This window comes from Mytilus edulis, chromosome 11 (assembly GCF_963676685.1).
Source record: "Mytilus edulis chromosome 11, xbMytEdul2.2, whole genome shotgun sequence".
Taxonomy (NCBI): Eukaryota; Metazoa; Mollusca; class Bivalvia; order Mytilida; family Mytilidae; genus Mytilus; species Mytilus edulis.
In genome coordinates this window covers 23,210,991-23,236,583 of record NC_092354.1, presented here as the reverse complement: position 1 = coordinate 23,236,583, position 25,593 = coordinate 23,210,991, and the positions used below count along the sequence as shown (strand labels likewise).

The 25,593-nt window shown below is 34.4% G+C and overlaps 3 protein-coding genes across 3 annotated transcripts; all 3 read left to right on the top strand.

The window, feature by feature from the left end:
- The first annotated feature begins 835 nt into the window (after positions 1-835).
- Positions 836-1,816, top strand: LOC139494089 (uncharacterized). Its single transcript, XM_071282263.1, has one exon. It carries the CDS (start codon positions 836-838, stop codon positions 1,814-1,816), a length of 981 nt encoding a protein of 326 aa, XP_071138364.1.
- Positions 1,817-18,152: 16,336 nt separating this feature from the next.
- On the top strand, positions 18,153-22,565 carry LOC139495369 (uncharacterized). The gene has a single exon (XM_071283675.1). The coding sequence runs from the start codon at positions 18,904-18,906 to the stop codon at positions 19,720-19,722; it is 819 nt and encodes a 272-aa protein (XP_071139776.1). The 5' UTR covers positions 18,153-18,903; the 3' UTR covers positions 19,723-22,565.
- Positions 22,566-22,713: 148 nt separating this feature from the next.
- On the top strand, positions 22,714-23,649 carry LOC139494088 (uncharacterized protein F54H12.2-like). Its single transcript, XM_071282262.1, has one exon. The coding sequence runs from the start codon at positions 22,714-22,716 to the stop codon at positions 23,647-23,649; it is 936 nt and encodes a 311-aa protein (XP_071138363.1).
- Positions 23,650-25,593: the final 1,944 nt, after the last annotated feature.

The window sequence follows — 25,593 nt, the reverse complement described above, 5'->3', positions numbered from 1 at the left end:
ATGAAAAGAGACGCTTTTTTGTTTACGTAGCCAACCGTGTTGCAAGGATCAGAAGTTATAGCGAACCTACTCAATGGCTCTATGTTCGTTCTGAAAAGAACCCTGCAGATATAGGAACTAGAGGTATTCATCCCGCAGACTTACAGAATAGTCTCTGGCTACATGGGCCAAGCAGAATCGAAGCACCTAATGTATCTTTGGATAAAGATTCCGACTTCTCACTCATTCAGCCAGATGTTGATGTGGAAATCCGTTCGAACAAAGTTGATATTGAGAATGTTAAACCGAATGGTCTTGGCAACAGTGTATTTGAGAAATTCTCTGATTGGAATAGATTGAATTTTGCCTTAGCTACAGTTCGAAAATTCATTCGGCGTCATTTAAATTTGAAGCGATCAGATGGCTCAAAGAACATGGACAGTGTTGAATTGCTGCACAACACAGAGCAGCTTGTTCTAAGAGAGGTACAGCAGCAATTTTATGAAAGTGAATTAAATGATATTCGTGACTCAAAGCCTCTAAACAAACACAGTTCTATCGTACAACTGGATCCATTTATCGGCAATGATGGGCTCCTACGTGTAGGTGGACGCTTGAAACATATTAAATTTATTCTTCCTTCAAGAATCCTATCATCTTACCTGCAAAACATCATGTTACAACTCTTATCGTCCGTAAATACCATGAAGATGTGAAACATCAGGGACGCCATTTTACTGAAGGCCGAATTCGTTCAGCAGGATACTGGGTAGTAGGTTGCAAAAGACTTGTTTCATCCATTCTGCACAAGTGTGTTACTTGCAGAAAACTCAGGAAAGAATTCCAATGTCAAAAAATGTCAAACTTACCTGTTGATCGCATTGAGCCTGAACAACCACCTTTTTCGTCTGTCGGCGTTGATATGTTTGGTCCGTGGGAGGTGTTAACAAGGAAAACCAGAGGCGGTGCAGCAAACAGTAAACGATGGGCTGCTCTCTTCACATGTCTTGTAACACGAGCCGTCCACATCGAAGTCGTGGAGGAGATGTCAGCTTCATCATTCATTAATGCGTTACTCAGATTTCAAGCAATACGTGGTCCCATCAGAATATTTCGTTCAGATAGAGGCACAAATTTTGTAGGTACCGTGAATGAAATGAATATAAATGTCATGGAGGTGGAAAATGGACCGATTAAGAATTTCTTACAAAAACATGGAATTTCATGGATCTTCAATTCACCACACTCTTCACACATGGGAGGAGTGTGGGAAAGGATGATTGGTGTGACTCGTCGTATTTTGGATGCCATGCTGCTTGAATATGGATCTCGTAGTTTGACTCATGAAGTACTCACAACATTCTTAGCCGAGGCTAGTTATATCATAAACTCTAGACCACTCGTTGAAACATCAACAGATCCTAACAATCCATTTATTCTTTCACCGTTGATATTACTCACTCAGAAATCTAATGTATTGCAATCTAACATCATAGATTTTGAAACTGTTGACAAAAAGGATCTTCTCCGTAAACAGTGGAAAAGGGTTCAAAATCTCGCTGCAATCTTCTGGAAGCGTTGGAAAGTTGAATACCTCAATACACTACAAAATCGAAGGAAATGGACTTCTGTAGAAAAGAATGTTTCACTAGGTGACGTTGTACTCGTTCGTGACAAGGAACTCTCTCGAAATTCTTGGCCTTTGGGTATTGTTACAAAAGTCATGCCCAGTGATGATGGACTAGTCCGAAAGGTAGAACTCAGAATGATTATAGATGGCAACCCAAAAACATTCTTGCGTCCTATCAGTGAAGTGGTTCTGCTTGTAGAACAATAATCAGTGTTAAAGTACATGTGAACTTTGAACTTTGGTATTTTTGCATATATTTTGACATTATTAATGAAAAAATGTTTAGTCTTCTAAATATGAATCAATGTCTTATAAACACTTGTAAATATGTACGTTGCAAGTTTCTTTTTTGTTTTTATTTTTGATATTGTTGAGTTTAAGGTGAAATTTTCAATATCAGGCGAGGAGTATGCTGAAACGATTTCCGGAATTTTGTAAAGCTTTTTCCGATTTGATTTTTTTATTATTGAATTACGATAACTTCCTTGAAACTATCACGTTTTAATTCTATCATCTAAAAGTAATAATCTGTTAATCCAAGCACAATGTAAGTAAATTTTTCATGTCTTTAGTGCACATTTAAATAGTTCTTAATGCATATTAATTGTAGTTTTTGTATGCTGCGCGATAACGGCATTTTCAGATTATTTTGTCAAAGGGTCAAGTTGCGAGATTTTTTATGTATGGAACGCCATCCGCGTTATTATATTATGATTGTTTTTGAGAATTATGATATTTTTTAACATGTATTTGAAATTTAGAAATAATTTCATTTATTATTTACATTTAATTGTGTAATTAAAGTGTAGATTTAGGTAACTTCTACTGATAAGCCATATTTTTCTACTTTGAGATATTTTCATGGTACACCAGGTATATAAACATGCAGTTACAATTTTGTGAATTTGTACTGTCTTTTAATATTTCTATGTGATACTGGAACAATGCACACTTGCTATGTGCTATATAAATTGCTAATTCAGACATTTTCATCTAATTATGTTCTTAGCATGTTGCTATTTTTATTAAGGTATTTTTTCTGTAACAAATTTCTACAGTATTGTTTTATTTTTATATTGTAGCTTTTCACCGCATTCAGTATATGACAATTGTACAACAATTAACAATAAAGATATACCATGGTTAGCTGTGTTTACTTGTGAGACAGCACAATATCTATTGTATTTATTAACATGTTCTCGTCCTGAATTTGCATGAAATATTTGCCACTGGACGTTAAGCAACCACCAACAATCAATCAATTTAAAGTAGACAAAACACGCGTCGAGCGTAACAGATTAAAAGCCTGTTACCTATGAAAACTGAATATTTTTTGTCGTTTACCAATAAACATTTGCGTACTACCAACGACACAATTATTTAATATTTACCTGCGTGATTTGGACACTTTCATTGTATCCGACACTTTCCAAGCAGAATATTTGATCCAGCCTTATGAAGTCGGAGTTTAGTAGATGTTTAAATTGCAACGATTTTGGTTGGGTTATGCTTATCCAGAGAGCGCAGGATGTGTCGGTGTCAAAGTCAATCAGATAACAATAAGGTAATTTTGTCATTGGTAGTACGCTAAAATTATTAAATCGAAAACCGCCATTTCTTAGCATGAGCACGAGAGTGCTGCATGTCTTATATCAGTATACCCACACATTTATTGCAGTCTATCAGCAACAAAAAAACTGTTTACTTGTAAAATTAATCTGCTTAAGTACTAACTTCCTGAGGGCCAAAATATTATAAACATTTAATAACACACAAAGGTAGAGGTAACAGTGTAGATAGAACCTTACACATTGATACGTGGCGTCCTTCTACGCTCGAAGTCGAAATCTTTTAGAGGACAAAAGTCCTACCTATACCACACCAAGTAAATGAGTATTCTTCATGGTACAATTTCTATCAAGGTGGAAACCCAATACAAGTCTTCAGTCATAGTATACATGTTAAAGATCATGATAAATAGGTGACAAATTATAGGTAGAGAGATATATTGTTCTACATTAATTTTTGACGTCTACTGTTCATCAAACATATAATTTCTAAAGAATTCTTGTGCAGAGACTAAAATAATTCAATTAAAATATTTAGCAATCGGGTCAAGGGGGATTTATTGGTACAAATTTTAAAACAAATTTACTAGTATTTTTGAGGGAAAAACCTAACTGATTTCTAAAATCTTCTCTATTGTTGTGAAAGAGGCATGTTCTGAGTTTTTGTTGGATCATAATGATCCTCAGAAACATTTATAGATAGATCTGGACTTCTGATTCTAAGTACTGCCCAGACATTCTTTTGATTTTGTTTTCTTGCGAATATTCATCACACGTCTCAATGACTGTACAAATACCATTCCCCGTTGATTTAAAGGTCCAATTGTCGTACTACTTGAGATATATCTTTACCTGCACTTAAACAGCAACACTTAACAATGAGTCTGTATATTTCCTTTATTACTAAATAATCTTTATTACCGTAATATTTGAGTAACCTGTATTTATGTACCCCATCATTGCAAAATGCAAACTGTTTACTTTTTCTGACCAAAAACCAGAATGTTTCCAAAAGGACACATTGTTGGGAAAATAAAAATGGAACCCAACAACCAAATTTTCCAACATTCTAATTCCACTCATGTCAAACATTACTTAACCTGACTAAGGAATAAAAATGTTTCATTTCTGGTGATATTTTAATATATTCTAGATAATTACTAGTACTGACTGGATAAATTTATAGAATTGCTTGCATCATTCCTACACTAATTTTGTGTTTCGGCGGTATTTTTATAATTATAAATTGGGTTTTAGATACAGGCCCGCCATCATCAGGGATTTCCTAATTTCGAATTCTAGGTGATGTTAGCAGATGTGCTAAATTGGTGTGCTTTTAACATGCTATAATAGTGGTTTCTGTGCGTCTTAGAAACAGTTTGAATAAAAATCTAATAGGTATGATTAACAGGAGACTACTTGACAGTGATACTTTTAATTACCAAATAAATGGTAATAGAATAATGGATCAGTACCTATGCACACACTTCTACAAATTCATAAATTGAATCAATCTGGCATATCTGATATAAAATGCAATGGGTTTAATATTCATAACATAGTGCCACCTGGTTGATCAATTATTTTCAGATCGGCTCGATTACAGAATATATAAGCCGGTATGTCGATTATTTTCTTATGCCTATCGTGCAAAAACAACAACAATACATAGAAGACATATCAGATTTTATACACAAATTAAAATTGCCTGGATGATTTTGAAAAATCACAATACAAAACAAAATGGCTACCTAGAGGATCTACTACACCTCCTTTAATCTGTCCTCGTAAACAATACTTTTGATTTTAATGGACTCCTATATCAACAATGTATTGGTGCAGCTATCGGGGCGTGCTGTTCACCAGAGTAACATCTAAATGTACAAAGTAAAATCACAAAAATACTAAACTCAGAGGATAATCCAATAGGAAAGTCCATAATCACATGGCAATCCAATCGGCAAGTTCATTATCACATGGTAAAATCAAATGCCTTTTCTCAGGCGATTTTTCAATAACTCAAAAATTAACATTAAATGTTGGTCTTATATAATGTAAGCAAAACTGCTAAAAAAACACAATAATTTCTGAATTTACAGTTATACCTCTTGACGAGATTGTAGCCAGGGGAACATGTCTATAAGTTCCTCGACTCGCACCTTATCCTCAACTATTTGTTTCCTTCTGTAGGAGAATGTTGGATCCATTTTACAGTTGATGGTGCTTATATGAATGTCTGAAATTGTCTTTTTATTTTCCCTTTTTAACCAGTCTTATATGGGCTTGCTAGGATATTGTGGTTCATCTTCATTTTTTTGCTCACCTGGCCCAAAGTGCCAAGTGAGCTTTTCCCATCAATTTGCGTCCGTCGTCGTTAACTTTTACAAAAATCTTCTCCTCTGAAACAACTGGGCCAAATTTAACCAAACTTGGCCACAATCATCATTGGGGTATTTAGTTTAAAAAAATGTGTCCGATGACCCGGTCAACCAACCAATATGGCCGCCACGGCTAAAAATAGAACATAGGGGTAAAATGCAGTTTTTGGCTTATAACTCAAAAACCAAAGCATTTAGAGCAAATCTGGCATGGGGTCAAATTGTTTTACAGGTCAAGATCTATCTGCCCTGACATTTTCAGTGTAATCATACAACCTGTTGTTGGGTTGCTGCCCCTGAATTGGTAATTTTAAGGAAATTTTGCCGTTTTTTCCCTCCTTAGCGAATTGTTATTGTTCTTTGCTCAACATTTCAACTTTTGTCAAATCAATTTTTTTAATGTTTAAGACCAAGATCATTTTAAACTCTCAAAATTCTGACAAATAGAGTCTCACATTTTCAATAAGTTATCACAAAATATTATAAAATGTTAATTCAAGGGCATCCCTTATCATGAATAAATTGTTCATTTGTTTATTGATTTGCAGCAGTTGAAAGAGCACTGATGGTATATAATATAGCTGCTCTGAGCTTTTGTCCCTTTACTTTATAACATAGTGAAATATCATCTATCTTTGTAAGAACCTTCACTGGTTACTGAAAAAGAAATGAAATGATTATTGAGTAATTATATGATAACTAATGCTCATTAAAATTAAAAGAGAATATAGTATGAATAAAAAAATAGCATTTAATATCTTACCTAAGGACATAAACAATTATTTGGTCTCTATGTATATCTTTATTCTATCAAAACTTTGCAATTACAATGGTATACATTTGTTTCTTTTTACTGACATCTCTGTGCACATCATAATATAGATCCAAGATCTTGACAGTTGCATAATTTACAATTTCGTCCATCTCTCTAAATATTTGTCCATCTCCCTATGTCAATGGGTGATTTATGGTTGATGGTTCTAAATTTGCATGAAGTATAAAGGTGTAGGTCCGGTAAGGACTCATTTTGGCCTCATATTTCAGTATCATCTGACGAAAGATTTTGACCACTTTTTAAACACTTAAGTGTTTATATCACTTGATTCAAATAGTTTAAGTGAAAGATTTTAACTGATTAAGCCATTAAAAACGCTCCGATTCAAGCTCAAATATGAAAAATCTTTAAAATATGCCAAAAAAATCACTTTTCAGATGTTTTTTAGTCAAAAATGAAAGTGGCCGCATCCGTGTTCATCCACAACTTTTGTGTATTATCGTAAAATACTTAAGGATAAACACGAATGCGGCAACTTTCGTTTTACAGGGAAACCGTCTAAAATTTAACTAAAATGATAGAATTTTGAAAATTTCAGTAATTTAGCATGATTTAATGGTGCTACAACCCGATGGATGTGCATTGTATTGTCAAATAGTTGTCAAAGGTACCAAGATTAAAAACAGCCCATATTTATGTAGCAGAAGTATTCAACTGTCCAATAAATTGCTAAAAGTTAACATTATAACAATTTTGTAAAACTGTTATATATTTGGGCCAAAAAGGGGTCTTACCGGACCTACTCCTTTCACAAAATTCTACCCTCCGGTGGATCGCCATCCTTGCTGGTAAATTAATCCCACTATCGGAATAATAGTAAACTTAAAATTGCCTTTCAAATTTGTCTTTGGGTTTGTATCCACTTTGAGCTGGTTTTCTTATAATAGTTTCTTTGTAGCGTCTGAGCTTCTGAGCTTCTCTTTAAACTCCTCAATCAGCTCCTCGACAATCTTAAAAAATTCTCGGCGATCTGTGTAACGTCCTCCCTTATCTAATTCCTCGTCCAATTCTTGCATCTTTGAGTCCAGCTATTTTGACACTTCTAAAATGTGTTTTGCATTCATTCCCGAGAGTTTGGATAATGCCAGCTTTCGTAACTCCAAGTTAGTAGAACGTATCTCGTCCTTCACAACCTCCTTTGATGGATGCTCTAACATCTTCGGGGTAAATGAAAGTTCAAGCCTTAACTAAGGTGGAAGTTCACGGGTCACCTTGGCTAAATTTAGTCCTTCTTGTATTGTATAAAAAATATATTTCACATTACTCAAGTCTTCTAAGTTCTTCAACTGTTTTAGCAATAGTTGGACTTTGCTCTACTGGTTTGTTTTCAGTGCTTTGTTCCTCTCTAAAGCTTGGTCGCACCATTTCCTGTTGTGCACTCTGTATTTCTTAGCTACTACTGTCATCAGATTTTTATGTTGTATCCATCTTGCTAGATTTGTTATAGAGTTTCAGTTTCAGCATTGACTTCTTCGGATTCATGAGACGTTTTGAAGTATTCTGACACCGATTCACATGTACCTATCTGTGTGTGGTGGTGTTTAACTTGGAAAATTGTCAAAGACAGTGTTTATTGTATCTGGTATTTCGATTTGGAAATTTTGTTATTGTTCCTAAACCATCGAAAAGGACTTTATAATTAAATGCGGTTCCTTCAACCAACATACGTAATAAATCTCAAAACTTAACGCCGTTTTTTTTTTTTATATATAAATTTCTTCTAATGAAAGTTTGTTGCCTACATTTAAAAACATAACTAACAGTGTTTCGGGATTTTTTGCTTATACTATTAAAGCATGGGTCCCTTTTCAAAAGTCTCCCAACCATTTCCTTGATTTAGCAAGATATTCTTTGATATTTTTGTTACGTTTATACGCTATGATAGGCACCTGGGTGAAGATTTCACTACTGTGTTTGTCTTTTTGCAGATTGCTCCAATGTTTTCTTATAACCTTACTAAGGTTTTTGCCATTGGATTATATTTAGTAATGAGAGTGAGTGGGACATTCTTTGTCCTATCGGCCTTCAATAATGTTGTTTTCTGCTCGTGGTACTTTAAACGTTTCTAATAAAGGCAACAGTAGTATACCGCTGTTCAAAACTCGTAAATATATGGACAAAAAACAAAATCGGGGTAACAAACTAAAACTGAGGAAACGAATTAAATATAAGAGGAGGACAACGACACATTAAAATGTAACACACACAAACAAATGACACAACGTAAAAATGTTACACTCACATAACCCAAGGGTGACTAGGGTATAGAAATATGGTCACTTGGTCTTTTCCCGACCGGCAGTAAAACGCTTGCCGAAGTTGGGCGTCCGTTTGGCTGTGCGGGATGTGTCAAGTTCGCAGTCACGTCCGGTCAGAAGGGGGACGTTAAATCCGATGCCTAGTGTAAAGATAGTGCCACGCTCTTTGCAAGTTAAGTCTTTTGAAAGTCTGATGAGTCTTTTGTAGAGAAACGCGCGTTTTTTATCTGTTACATTATTTAGTCTTAAAATCAACAGCCTTGTTGAAGTTTTAAAAAGTAATATTGAAGGTTCATTGTACGTTGATGATTTTTTAATATGTTACAGAGGCAAAAATATGAATAACATAGAAAGACAATTACAATTATGTCTTGGAAGAATTGAAAAATGGGCCTCGGAAAATGGTTTTAAATTTTCCACGTCAAAAACGGTCGGAATGCATTTTTGTAACAAAAGGAAATTGCATCTTGATCCAGAACTCACTTTGTACGGCAACCCAATTAAAATGGTTGATGAGACCAAATTTCTTGGGTTAATTTTCGATAAAAAGTTAACCTTTCTACCACATATCAAAATGGTAAAATCGAGATGTTTAAAAGCTTTAGATATTTTAAAAGTTGTCGGCAGCACTGACTGGGGTGCTGATCGCAACATTTTACTCAATTTATATAGATCTCTAGTTAGATCTAAACTAGATTATGGCTCTATAGTGTATGGCTCTGCAAGGAAGTCCTACATACAGATTCCTGATGATGTGCATCACCAGGGTCTTCGTCTCTGTCTTGGCGCATTTAAAACCTCACCAGTTGAGAGTCTGTATGTAGAGGCTGATGAGCACTCACTCTCGGACAGACGTTTGAAGCTTGGACTTCAATATGCTGTCAAACTAAAAGCCTATTCAGATAATCCTGCCTACAGCTGTGTTTTTAATCCGATTTATGAAGATATTTTTGCAAAACATGAAAATAAAATTCCTCCGTTAGGTATACGTTTAAAACCACATTTAGCTTCTTTTGATTTAAAATCTGTTGCTCAAGTTAAAATTTGCAAATGTCCTCCATGGGAACTTCCCAAACCAAAAATGATATTTGATCTCCGTGAACACAATAAAAATAAAACAAATCCTCTTTTAATTCAGCAACACTATGCTGAAATTAAAGCCAAGTATCCAGATTTTTCAACCGTCCATACTGATGGATCAAAAGATGGCGACAGAGTTGCATCTGCTGCTGTCTTCGGGGACAGAGCTGCAACTCTCCGTTTGCCATCTGATGCATCCATCTTTACTGCTGAAGCAGAAGCAATAATTTTGGCTTTGAAATTTATTGCTTCTTCAGATAAATCCAAATTTATTATATGTTCTGATTCACTTTCATGCTTACAATAAAATAAAATTAACGGTATCAATTTTCTTGCACCAGATGCGCATTTCGACAATACATGTCTCTTCAGTGATGCTCGTGGCCAAAATATTTGAAATCCAAAACTTATATAAAAGATGAAGAGCTATAATCCAAAAGGTCCAAAAAGTATAGCCAAATCCGTGAAAGGAATCAGAGCTTTGCATGAGGGAGATACATTCCTTAATTTATAATAATTTCTATCATTTTGTAACAGCAAATTTTAATAACATAAAAAAATCCGTATTTTCATGCCATACAAAATACTAAAATTAAAAACCCAACAATTCTCCAAATTTTATATGTAATGAGGAATTTGAAAATTCTTCTGAAAGAAATGATATTTCTATGGGTTCCGAGTCATGTTGGAATCCTTGGAAACACAGCTGTAGACCTCGAGGCAAAGCATGCCCTGGGTGACCCTTTATCTAACTGTGATATACCATATACTGATTTTAAATCTAATATTAGAGAATATGTGTTTAATATTTTAAAAAATGAATGGAGTAAAACAGATGATAATAAATTACATGAAATTAAACCTAATATAGGTAAACCTTTTAATAATTTTATGTGCAGAAAAGATCAGTGTGTTATTACTAGATGTCGTATTGGTCATACTAGAATAACACACGAGTATCTTTTTAAAAATGAAGATGAACCACAATGTGTACCTTGCAACTGCAAGTATACTATTAAACATGTTTTAATTAATTGTATTGACTTTGCTGATATTCGTAAGAAGCATTTCAATGTCAATAATATGTATGATTTATTTAATAATGTTCCATTTACAAATATTGTTGCATTTTTAAAAGAAATTGGAATTTATTATAGAATATAAAAATGTTATTATATTTAAGTCGTTTTTAATTTTCTATCACGTTATTTTACTCATATTGATTTTTATTTGTAAATAATCAATTTGCTTTAGTCTAGAATTTTAGTATATTGAAGGACTTTTTGTCTTATTTTAAAAATATGCTTTAAATTGTAAAAATATTCGAATTAGCTCTCGCCGCGATATAGCCTTTTTGTGCTAATGCGGCGTAAAGCAACCAACAATCAATCAATCAATCCATAAAATAAAAATATCCTATTTTATGAATGTACTTTTATTCCGCATTTCATGAAAAAAAAGTAATCATAATGTTAAACGTACCAATATCAACTGGGAGAAGTATTTTGTATTCCTTCAGGCTCCTTTGGCTATGAACAATGATGAAAAGGCCTCTGACTGTCTGTATTTTGTCTTCATCCTCATGTCAAGTTTCCATTTGTAACTTTTAATTACCTTGTTGAAACTCTATACTAAGTTTGTAACAGTGTGGTGTTTATACTCCGAGTGAAATATAAATAGTTAACATCCATTCTCTGTGGGATAACACTATAAACAAGTCTGCTTTCTTCAGTTGTTAGTTGTAGTATTTTGTACAGAGCGATACTTTTCAGTCCAAAAGCTAATTTCAAATGATATTTTACATCTCTGTGACACACACTTAGCTTTAGTTGTGTCTGTAGAGTAACATTAGTAAAGAACACAACAAGAATTTCTTTGATAACAGCTGCATACTGTATGATTAACAACATCGTTTTGCCTCCACAGGCCACATGCAGGTAGTGAAGCAGAACCGGAAGTGATCAATTGTTTACAAGACACGATGCACTGAACAAAAGTCATCACTAAAAATGATTTATCTATCCCATTTAACGCAATAAACAATGAATCTTTACTAAATTATCAATTTCTCAACACTGTTAATTGCAGTTTTATAAAAAAAATACAGAATACATTATGAATTTTTTTTTACTTGTTTTGAAGTTTAGGTGGATAGTCGAGTTGTTGTCTTTAGGTTATTTTCCCAAAGGTGCTACTGCCAACCTAGTATAGCGTAGAAAAACACCCACACTGACTTGGTTCAACAGAGCTCTGATGATATTATTATGGTAAAAACTATCAACCAAGTATAGCGTAGAAAAAACCCACACTGACTTGGTCAAACAGCGAACTTGAGTTGGTTAGCTGTACTACAATGTATTTTGAATTATATATGAGTTGTGAATTATATATGAGTTGGTCTCGCTGTGTTTCAGTATTTTGCGGAGCCAAACTTCAGCCAACATTTTTTCTGGATGTATACCGTCCTGGTAGAGAGAGAAGTTATAAAATGCCCTTGCTGCAGGGGTGCGATGGTTGTTTCCTCGTCTGTAATTTGATCGACGGTATAGATCACTTGAAAATTGTGGAGAATGTGAATTTATTGTTGTGCTTGTATAGCGAATACAGGAGTTGAGCTCATATATTTCATCTTGGAGTTTACGGTCCTGGTTTTTGAAAATGTTTGGATCTGGGTTATTTCGTGATTAGTTAAAGGCTCCAATAGAGAGAACTGGTGTTTCAAGAAAGTTAATTTATATTCAGGATACTTTTAGATAAATGTTGAAAATTCTTGAAAAAAGTGTGTAATATTTAGCACAGCTTGATTATTTTCTGAGGTTAGGGATAAAATTCCCTTCTTTTGTTGCAATATTACATGTTCCTAACCAAACATATATCCAGAGTTTACCAGGCACTAAAAGCATACACGTCATCTTTATCACGACTACAACATTGACAATTCATTTATAAATGAAGTTATAATGTTCAACTGTACACATTTTGGTTCTTGCACAGGCAACTCATGATGATTGTAATCTTCAAAATCCAGAGGGAGCTCCCTCATCCAAAACCACATTTGGAATAACACGGTGAATATGGTCAATGTACTTTCCACAGGCAGTTGCAGATAAATTCAACCAAAACTTTCTTATCCCAGCAATTAACTCGGCTTTCTTCTTTGGCTTAACAACTGTCTCCATATAATTTTTGAATGTGGACCATACATTTTCAATAGGATTTAGGTCAGGAGATGATGCTGGTGTTTCCATAACATTGTTCATGATGTCATTCTCTTCCATCCATTTGTTGGTACTTTTTGACGTATTTTTTGTCATTGTCCTACAAAACATAATAAAGCATTAGTTATGAAGTGCATACTGATATTCCAAACACAAATGTACATGTATGCCACCACATGATCAGACACCTAGCATGTCCAGGAAATGAATAGTCTATGATATTGCTCTGTAACTGACAGCGAACAATTCTGGTCAGTTTGAACTCAGTTTAGTATGCAATAGTTGCTGTGTTTGGGTATATAGTGTTATGAGTATTCAAATCAAGGACTTTTGAAATTCAATTAAAGCTTCATATAATTTTTTGTAACAGATAGAAATAAATAGTTGGTCTGTTTATATTTTGTCAAAAAAGGCACAAACATTTGATGTATTTATTTAATTAATACTGGTTTACAAGTCAATTCATGTCTTTCAATCTTAGACGTCACGTATGCACACAATTAGTTATTTGACCCACAATGTGAACAGTTCATAACATATCGAATTATAAACACGAGAAAAAAGAACAAAAAAAAGAAGTCCACAAGGAAAGTTGAGGTCAAATAAAAATATGTGTGTTTTCTATAACATCTTTGAAACAGGAGTGTACTAGTGACCTATGGGCAAATGAAGGGATTACCAGGAAAAAATCATTTTGTTGTCTAATTTGCATGAAACATTTGGAATAAGATTATAAATTTGTTCAGAATTCTTTTAAATTAAGGTTTGTAGAAAAATAAAACTTGACTGGTAAAGTCTGTAACCATCAGGAAAACGCTGTTGCACAAATGGAATAAAATTGTCCTTTAAAATTTTCTGGTATATCACTGAGTCCATTATTTCCATTGAAAACACAAAGGTTCGTTCTCCCTCTGTAAGATGTTCCTGCCCAAACGTGAACCTTGAACAAATTTAAAATATTAATACATTAAGTGCTTTGGTATCAAAGGAGTAGGTCCGGTAAGAGCCGATTTCGGCCTCAATTTTCAAGTCCATCTAACGACAGATTTTAGACACTTTATAAACACTTAAGAGTCTATTTCAATTGATTCAATTAGTTTATGTGAAAGATTTTGACTCTTTCAATTGATTCAATTAGTTTATGTGAAAGATTTTAACTTATTAAGTCATTAAAAACGCTCCAATTCAAGCTTAAATATGAAAAATCTATCAAATATGCCAAAAATCGTCACTTTTCAGATGGTTTTTGTCAAAAATGAAAGTGGCCGCATCCGTGTTCATCCTAAACTTTTATATATATTATGTATTATCATCAAATACAACTTACATTTCAATATTATGAATGAACACGAATGCGGCCACTTTCATTTAAGACGGAAACCGTCTACAATTTAACTAAAATGCTACAATTGTGAAAATTTCAGTAATTTAGCATGACTTAATAATGCTAGTACCCGATACATGTGCATTGTATTGTCAAAAACAGCCCATATTTATGTAGCAGAAACATTCTACTTTTCAATAAATATCTAAACGATTACATTTTCACAATTTTCTAAAACTGCTATATTTTGGGGCCAAAAAGGGGTCTTACTGAACCTACTCCTTTTAGAGATGAGCAGCATAATTTTCAAATACCCCATGTTAAGGATTTCTTTGAAGTTGTTAACGTGTCCATCTCTAATAATCAGTAAAACATGATAATTTTCAACTGAATGAACTCAATAAAGATATGTTCATGCATGTTCTGTGTACACAGGGTAATGAACAAGACATGTCCACTAGTCTTGGAGTCACTATTACCAAATAACAAAATTCTTAAAAAATAATATCAACTGAAAACATATATAATTTTAAAGGAAAGACTCGTGCTAAACATGAGAGACACGCTGAAATGTCTCGTCTTCTTTACTGTAAATTATTGATATTATGTTGATCGTCCTAAAAATAAAGCTTTATTACAACTGTCACATAAACTAAACATTGAGTACAGAACCATGAAAATGAGGTCATGGGCAGATAAACCATGCCAGGTAGACACGTACAGCTCTTCCATACAACAAATATAGTTCACCTATATACATGTATAGAATATCAACTTTTTACATTCCAAAATAAACAATAGAGAAGAAAAACAAAATAACTATCATATATCAATTCAGAGTCACATGTAGAATAGGGAAAGACACATTTTAGGTTAATATTAATTACTTTATAAGAATGTTTTGGTTTAGGTCTCTTTGCTGGATGGCACTGAAGAGCTGAATTTGGTTTGTGGAAGAAAAGTCTGCCATCAGACCCTATCTCAACGGATGTTTCATCGGTGAAAATGACATTTTGAAATGTCTCTTTTTTGTCCAATGCATTAAGACACCAATCTTGTCTAACTAACTTGTTCTTGTGACTGATAAGTTGACAATACTTCACTCGTCTGGTTGTCCAACCCAAACCACGGAAATTGTCAAATGTCCAGGGACGAACAGACGGAAGGACGCACAGACCAGAAAACATAATGCCTCTCTACTAACGTAGGTGGGGCATAACAATCACGTATTTTCCTTGATATTCATAAGGATCAGCCTGGTGTTGCACCCAAAAGTCATCAACAACAGGAATAAGGTATGCCCCCCCCCCCCCCTTGTTTTTTTTTCTATCGATTTACGAGTTTTGAACATCGGTATACTACTGTTGCCTTTTTGTATACTACGATTAATGGTTATCACTAAGATGTGATTGACTTATTGTACATATATCAGTCGGGTATTTGGTCAGGTTCATTGAAATACAAGCAACTATAGACAACCATAATATTTAAACAATGTAGATCATTGATTTGTACACCATACAAAAACACCGCACCGAAAATGATGTTTGTTGAATTTTATGTTAATTATTAAATTAAAAAATTGTTGTAAAGACAAATTGATGCAAATACTCTTGTAGTTTTTTTTATCAGATTTAAATGAAAGTACATTTTGTTGCGCTTACCAAGAAATATAACCATGCCCGAGGCCAATATTCAATGTCAAATACACAATATATGTGATAGAGGTTAAGATTAGGAAAATACAATTTCGTATCTTTTATTTTAAATAGTTATAAGGATTTACCGCCTTTATAAAAGAATTTGTCGGTGTATAAAAGAGGGACGCAAGATACCAGAGGGACAGTAGAAAAAAAAATTGACACTTATGGTACAATGACATAAGTTTCTTCCGTCAAGTGTATCTAATGGATAATACTTGTCCTGTAACTTTCTGTCCTACATTCTTACAAGACACCTTTCAAGAGCATGACATGATTTTGAAAACGTCACATTTTAAATCATTAAGGAAATCAACATCGGGATTAACAAGGAAGACAAAAGAGAAAGTGATTTTGGATGCAACAGTTACGAACTCTTGAAGTTAATGGACTCAATGAGAGAGACGAAAAAAGATTTAAAAGCAAATCAAACCCACAATTATCTTGAAATCATACATATAAACTTATAGATATTCATATTAATTTGTAGATATTCATACAATTAATCGAACATCTATAAATGTGTTAAACTTTTATTCCAACATTATGTAGTTGTAGCTACAAACATATTTTATTCAACATCAATAAATATGTTACACTTTTCCTCAAATCAGTTATAAATCTAAAAATGTGCATGATGCATGCTTGTGTACTATTTCTTAATCTGAAATAATTCGATTAAAAAATATTTTCAAAGCCAGAATTTCATAGTGAAGTATTGTCATGAACAGAATTTCATGGACAAGGACACTATTCCAAGACAATATTTAATTCTGAAATACTGTCAGTGGACAATATTGGATATGAAAATTTGTCCGACAGTCAATATTTCATGGAGGACAATATTCTATGTTACAGTATCACTGTATTTTTTGAATAACTGTTGATAGTTTCCAGTTTTAGGATAAGTGTTTCTTTTTGACTGTCAATGACATTACTGCTAGGGTTATCGTTTTCGTCCGGTTCTACTGTCCTATTCTTTTTATCGTTGTATTTGCGATTTTCATTACGTTCCGTGTCGTACAATTATGGTTCAGTATTAAATTCGTCCAAGGAAATGTCCTCTAGAAAATCAGGCATTTCACTGAATGTCGGTTCCTCAAAGGTTGGCGTATTGTGAAACATTGATTCTTTTTCCATCAAATTTCCATGAGCATCATAGCGGCTCTGTTCTGCATATACACTTGTTTCTGTTTCCCTGTCTTGTATGTCTCCTGAAATTTCTCTTTCTGCTAAATACCTCATGGCAAATCAAACATTTAATCCGTTCTGTTTTATAATCTGCTGAATGCACTTTCTTCATGTGTCTTTTGCATGATTTATTACAACTATACCATTTAAAACAATGTTCACACATTATCCTATCTTCTGAATCTGTTCTGTCAATTGCTATTTAATAAATTATGTCCAGCGGTCACAATGTTTTATTAAAAGAGTTGTCCGGCGATCCCAATGTTTTATTCAAGGATTGTCCGGCGGTCTCAATGTTTTATTTAAAGAATTGTCCGACGGTTCCAATGCATCATTTATCATTAGTGGATCGGCATGCAAGGTTGTCTTCTCTGGCTTAATCCACGAAAAAGCGAGGCAAAATAATTTTGTGGTAAAACTTATGAAAGCATTTTGCTGAATGAAGGTTTAAAAATAAAGTTAGCCATTTTAGAAAGATAAGTTATATTTATGTGTTGTAGATCAATTTTTAGCTGTTGTATCATTAAAATAAAATACTCATAATTTAAAACCTTAAAATACAACCGGCTATTTATTTATTTGAAGAAATGAATGGTAACGCATAAAAGAGTAGAACAGATCGAAACTCAGAAGCTTCCTAGTGATTTAAATTGTTTTCAATTTCACAAGGAACACTATGATTAAACAAAAGACACCTTAATACTGTAAAGTAGTTTGTCAATGTCTTTAAGGTTACGTCTAATGAAGTAAGGTTTCTGATAACTTGACGTAGAAATCCATAAAATCCAAAAATAATTACAGATTTTCTTCTCTCTTGTGTATCCCATTTGTTCACTAATTAGCAATTAAATCGATAATACTCCTAAGCTTTTCATTTCACATTAAAAAAAATCAGATTTTTGTTGTAAAACTTACTTGCCAGTAGTGTAGTATCACTGAACACCCAAAGCCCCTTGAGTGTGGGTGCATAATTATAACCCCACACCCCCTTTTCAAATGGGGCCATAAATATGAGGGGGTTATAAAATATTGGGGTCAAAGTTTTTTTCTTTTTAAAAATAAGAGGGGGTTATAAATATTTTGAGGTGAAAGTGTAAGCACTTTATAAATGTTCACTTTTAAACACTCTAATAATACACTGATGCAATGCGAACCTTCACACCCTATTTTGAATAACTGTCACTCCTTATAGATTTACACTCAAAAGCATTAGCTACATAAACAGATGTTTTAACAAACAAAAAGAGATAACTCTATCTGGTTGCAATGTCAAACGTACTTTCGAAAGAAAGGAGAACTGTAAGTAAATGTTAAAAGAATCCAACATATCTTTCAATTGATGCATGCTTCGGTTATTTTTAATGATGTACCTTTTTTTATTATTTGAAGGTTCAATTTTTACCAGGAGAAGAAATAAAGAAAACACATCACTTGATAGCTTGGTCCTTTTCATACCGACAAGCAAGGAAAAGTCATTGGATACAGTTTGCAATTGATCACCATCGTTTTAAAAGACGTATTCACACGACTGAGACGATAATTACACCTATTTTGTCTCCAGAACATAGATTAAAAATATACAACTTAATTACATTTAATATACACCATACACACTATAACCCCAAAAATTTAGAATAATAGTTTTTACCATCATTGTGACACTCCCAGTATTTAAATAGTATAAAATCACTGTTAAAAGTTGTTCACGACATCAGTTTTAGTGAAACAAAGTTACTGACAACATGCAGAAAGAACACAAAGATTCTCTTCAGCGTAATTACGTGAAATTGGTTAAAGAAACGCCGGTGGATGTTGTAACAGACCATCTATACCAGGCTGGAATACTTACTGACGAATTGAAGGAAGATATTTTACAACAGTCGAATTCGTATTCAAAAACTAGACAGCTGATATCTACTATTCAGAGAAGAGGTGCACAAGCATTCGAAAGTTTTTGCTCTGCTCTTACTTTAGAGGGAAAATCAAATCTGGTTAATCTTTTGAAAAGTTCAATAACTGATACTTCAGGAGTGAGCAAAAATCTATGTATGTTACCTATAGGTGGAGACATATTTGTTGTTCCTAACGAATGGTGTGATAAATTGTTGATCCATATTCGTAAATACGAGAAAAACTCCACAGGTGCTTATATTCCAACCAAAAAAGGAATAGCTTTGAATTTACCACAATGGGTGCTTTTGGAAATGTATGCTAGTGACATAGATGATGCTATAGGTCAGATGATTGATGATGTTGACGGAAATCCCGAAATGACATTTCATCTTGGTAAAGGTGTGTACGTTACTGTGAATAGAATATATCCAACCGTAGACGTGCGACAGCGTTGGATGATTCCCAATTCAAGCCAAGTTGTTCCAACAAAGAAAGGTATTTCTTTAACATACGATAAGTGGGAAGCTCTTAAAGGAACATTTACTGAAGTAAGACAGGTTGTACCAGAACTGGAAAACATTGTTCCTTGTATTTTAGGAGAAGATCACCAAGTACAAGAGAGCATGTTAAACTGTTCAAGTTGTAATCCATTCGGGGAAATTTTGTAAACAGCTGTGTATAAAAGCATTGACTTCGTGTTATATTGTCATTAGGTCTTTTACTCGTTCGGGAAACAACATGATGTCAAGAACAGTATCATGTGAGACTGGATTAGTTGATAAAACTGAGATGCCACCTATAACGTTTTCTATGGGAGGTAGAATACCATCTCAGTCAAGTGTGGTTTCAAATATATCGTCAATATATGAAAAATACACCATGCATATAAACATTATAAAATGGACTGGAGTCGTTGTTCTACTGGCATTAATGTCTACAAGTTTAGCTTTGACCAGTGGAATGATTAAGAATAGTGCGCATTATAACTATACAGACTGTAAAAAGATCAACGGAGCAGAAGATTATCAGAGCAGTGGAATCAACAACATATCATGTGGATATCTAAAACAGTTTGATTTACCAGAACAATATAAAGTGACTATCTGCACCCACCAAAAACAAGTTTGGATAGGTATTCGACATTTCATCGGAAATATAACAAGTGGCATATTTTTAAACAAAAGACAATGGAATTACCTACTGAGAATAAGATCAACTATTAACCAAGCCTTGAAAAGAGCCGACAATGTGAACAGATCATAGACAACAGCAATTATTTATATTTTATTTTTTTGTTTTTGTTTTTTGTTTTACTGTGTATAAACACAAGAAATCAAAATCATTCTGAATTTTTTTCATGCATATAGCAGTAAATATCATAATGCCGCATTGGAAGTAATTCTCAATAATGGCTAAAAAACGAAAAATGACTCACACACACACACAATCCGCAATCAATTAACATTTGAAGAACAAATGTGTTTAAATATCCAACTTACTTTAAAATATCTTTAGTCAGAATGAGTTCATTAAACTATGAGGACTACTTACACAAAATATGGTATGATCTAAAACATCCGGCATCATTTACAGGTCCTGATAAACTGTATCGCATAGTAAAAAAAGATGGAAAATTTAAAATAGGAAGACATAAAATAAGGCAATGGTTACAGGATCAGGACTCGTACAGTTTATCCAGAAATACAGTGCGTAAGTTCAGAAGAAGTAGATATGTTGTCAACACGATAGACAGTTTATGGGAAATAGATTTGGCTCAATTTGATAGCTTTCAGAGTGAAAATTTAGGTGTGAAGTATTTGTTGTTTGTTATTGACGTCTTCTCAAAACATTTGTGGATAGAAAGCCTGAAAGATAAAACACATAAAAGTGTGCTGAAAGCTTTAAAAAAAATTCTATCTGGAAGCCGAAGACCAACCTCTATCCGTTCTGATTTAGGTAAAGAGTTTGTCAATAAGTATGTACGCGGTTATCTTTCAAAAGAAGGGATAAACACATACTATTCTCAAAATGAAACCAAGTCAGCTGTTGTGGAGCGAAGTATCAGAAGTATTAAAACAATCATGTACACATATTTCAGACACAAACAAACGTATAAATACATTGACGTTATACAGGATATGGTGGCGAGTTATAATAAAAGACCGCATCGTTCACTAGGTGGATATACCCCGTCCGAAGTGAACAAACAAAACGCAGATGAAGTTCGACTGAGTGCATATTTTGCCCGAAACCCTAGCAAAAAAAAAATGAAAAGAAGAGAACTAAAGATGAGCAAACAATGTCATCAAAGGGAAAAAAGAAACCAGACAACAGCTTTAAATACAGAGTTAATGATCTGGTCAGGATTACATTTAAACGTCATCCGTTTCAGAGAGGGTATCAACAGAAATGGACAGAAGAGCTCTTTAAAATTCGACGTCGATATTACCGAGATCGTTTGCCCACTTACTTACTCAAAGATTTGTTAACTGAAAACATACTTGGTTCCTTCCATCATCCAGAACTTCAGAAGGTTAGAAAAGACGAGAAAAACACGATATGGAAAATCGAAAAAATATTAAGAAAGCGGAAACAGAATGGGATTAATCAAGCTTTGGTACGTTGGCTTGGCTACCCCAAAAAATTTGACGCTTGGTTACCGATGTCTGATATTCAAAACGAATAAGTAGTTTCAAATCTTTGTTTTTCTTCATTCGGTGCCAAGATGAGTATACGCATGGTTCTTAAATCAACAGATGGAAATCTTCTTTTTGAAAACAACACAGCATGTAACTTTACAATACAACTGGATAGACAAATAGATCTAACAGGATATTGGATGGTGGGGTTGACAGAAATAAGTATCACGTATAAAGATACTTCGAAGCACATAGAGGATATCTACGTTTATTCAAACATCTGTGAAGAGAGTTTTGTGGGGTCCTCAGAGAAACCCCTTCTTCGAAAAGTTTACATAAAGAAAGAAACAACGGAGCAATATACTGTAAACAAACAGAAACACTATAAAACAAACTTAATATTTGGCGTCCCCTATTTTGTCCCTGTACGTCTAGGGCGACTGAACCAAATCCATATCTATATAACTGATGAAATTGGACAACCGAGCTCATTCATCAACAAGAACTGCTGCGTGACACTTCATTTAAAAAAGTATCCGTTTCTGCAGTAATGTTCAATTCACCATACGTAAGCGATGTACTAGCTTGGGAAGAATCAATAAAAAAAGCGAGTAATCGAAAGAAGCGTGTAAACAATCAGTCAGGAGGCGGTTTATCGAAACGTTACAGTAGGAAACGTCGGTTTGTTTTTCCGAAAAATAAATTACCGACAAACGAACCTAAAGTAGAACTGGTGGCTTCAACTGTTGCAATTGAGGACCGCGCAGAATCGGAACTAAAACACCAAAAGCAAGACAAAACTCCGTACATTGGAAGGAAAAAGTCAAGTTCAATGTCCAAGGGTATAAAAGGAAAAAACTCAAAAAAACAAAGCATTTCAATCGTCAACTCAAAAGGAGTAAGAGCACAGAAAAGCTCTAAGAAAAAAAAAACTCTCGGGAAGAGGAGAAAACAAAACAGAGTTCGCAGATTAGATTTCGACACAACCCCATCCATTTTCGATAGAGTAAAGACAAAATAATGGCTTATTTGAACGATGAAAACACAGACATTAACATACCAATGGAGCTAGATTTATTCGATGAACCTAAAAATCAAGTAGCGATCGACAGGATTTTTTATTCAGAAACAAGACCGCTTTCTAACTTTACATCATCAGATGCTTCTACAGTTGAATTTTTCATTTCTGGACAAGGTCCTGAATACATGGATTTGAGACGGAGTAGACTGTACGTTCGTGCAAAGATCGTCAAAGGTGATGGTAGTGCCTTTGATGACACGGATACGACAAGTATTGTTAATTTACCACTCCAAGCCATGTGGTCACAAATCGATGTGTATATGAACAATAAACTTGTCTCCGTAAGCACTTCAAACTACCCTTGGAAAGCTTACCTTAAGACGATTTTGAACAGTGGTTCAGACGAGCAGAAATCACAACTCCAGTCACAGCTTTTTATGAAAGATATCGGCAATTTAGCTTCTACAGATGGGAAATCAGGAGCAAACACAGGTCTAGTCCTTCGTCGAGATTTTATCAAGGCAAGCAGAGAATTCGAAATGGAAGGACCGCTTTTTGAAGATATATTTTCATTAGACCATCATTTAATTGAAGGTGTTGACCTCTCGATTAAGTTGTATCGTACTACCAATCCGTTTTTTGTCATATCAGGTGAAGATGGTGCTGCCTACAAGTTAGAGCTATTAGACTGTGTTTACAAGGCCTGTAAAATTAAAGTCGATCCTGGTATCCTCGTTAATCATATGAAACAGATCGAAATAAAACCTGTACGCTACTATTTCCAACGTACTGAAGTCAAAAGGAACAAATCCTCAAGTGAGTTCATTTGGGACAATCTATTTACCATTCGCCCTAGTACTCTGGTGGTTGGTTTAATATCACAAGATAGCGGTAACGGTTCTTATGGGACAAATCCGTTCTTTTTTAATCACTAATCACTACAACGCCACTGACGTAGGTCTATATGTCAATGGAGAGAGCGTTCCGTCAAGACCCTTAAAACTGGACTTTGGAGATAATCGACAATATGCAGTGGCATACACTAATTTATTTGAAGCCTGTGAAAAGTTAAATAAAGATGCCGGACTTACCATTTCCAGAGAAGATTTTGGTAAGGGTTACACCTTATATGCTTTCCAATTGGACCCAAGCGGATTGGGAGATGACTATATAAACTTGGTTAAACATAGAAATGTGAGACTTGAAATGAAATTCAGTACTGCACTTCCTACAGCCGTTACCTGTATTGCCTTCGGAGTATTTGGTTCGTTTCTGGAAATAGACAAATCACGTAACGTTCGTTACGTGCAATCATGAATGGATACGAGTTAGAATGTGCCATCAGATCAAATCCGTGTTTACAAAATTTAGTGAAAGGAGTGTATGCTAGAAACAGCTTACCAACGGATGATATGACACAGTACCCTAGTGCCTATATCGTTAACAGCGACAGCGCCGATCGACCAGGAGAACATTGGTTAGGCATCGTGTTCAAGAACAAATCTGAAGGGATGTTTTTTGATAGTTTCGGGAACCCGCCAGAATATTATGGTGAAGAATTAAATCTCTTTTTGAACTCTAACGTGAGAAAGTACGAATGTTTTAATGTTCAAGTGCAGTCGAAGAACTCTTCTCACTGTGGTTTGTTTGTTTTAACTTTTTTAATGTTGATTGTATGTTTAAATTATTCATTAGAAGATATTGCATGTTTTTTTCATTCAGATGATGATGTTAACGACCGTATTGTTCTTAATTTTGTTAATACGTATTTTAGTTTTTGTTAATAAAATATAGAGTCATTTTTCACAGTATTTAATTGTCTCTCCTCAAACCTATCCTCGCACACATACTTTAGACACCGTCATGGAAACGTCGACAACGCTTCTACCTTTCCAAAGTCCATGCACTTGTATGGTATCGGGTGCAACGCAAAGTGGGAAAACAACTTTTGTTATGAAACTACTAAAACATTCATCAACCATGTTCAAGATACCTCCGGTGAGAATCGTCTATTGTTATACTGAGTTTCCACCTACTTTAGAACAAGCTGAAAATACAATACCCAATTTCGACTTGCACGAGGGGTTACCATCTCGAAGTGATCTCATTGAATGGACAAACCCTGAGAAGCACACGGTCATTGTTCTTGATGACATGATGAGATTAATAAGCAAAAGCGACGACGCTTTACATCTGGTTACGGTTCTATCGCACCATCGAAACTGTTCTGTGATTTACATCACACAAAACCTGTTTGAAAAAGGAACACATTTTAGATCCATAAGTTTAAATATTCATATATTCGTCCTGATGGCTAATAACAGGGATAAAAAACAACTCCTTGCCTTTGCAAGTCAGGCTTTTCCAGGTGAAGTGAATTATTTCAAAGAGGCGTACGAAAAAGCTATTAGCTCTGTTTCAATTGGTGGATATCTCATATGTGACTTATCACCGTATACGGATAAAAGGTATCGGTTACGAACGTCGATCTTCCCATCTGATGACGTCACAGTAGTGTATACACCAAAGTGAATAAAAGTAGAGAACACTACCACATGACATCATTACGTTAGAAAATGTCACTCAGAATCAGATCATACAGTACATTTCTTATTTTTTTGTATCATGCCGAATCCCGACAACGTAGTGTTGATTCAGTCTGCAACGAATGAGCAAATCGATATTTTATCGGAAATAGCATTGAATATTTACAGAGGTGTTTTGCATATGAGTCCTCATCATATAAGAAAACTCCGACCTTACCAGTTGAACATTCGTGCCCTGTGTTCCCGATCGATTGCACACAGGCGAAAAAGGAATATTTTGGTGAGACATCCGATTCTGATAGCACTCTTGATCAAACCAATTTTGCCCCTGGT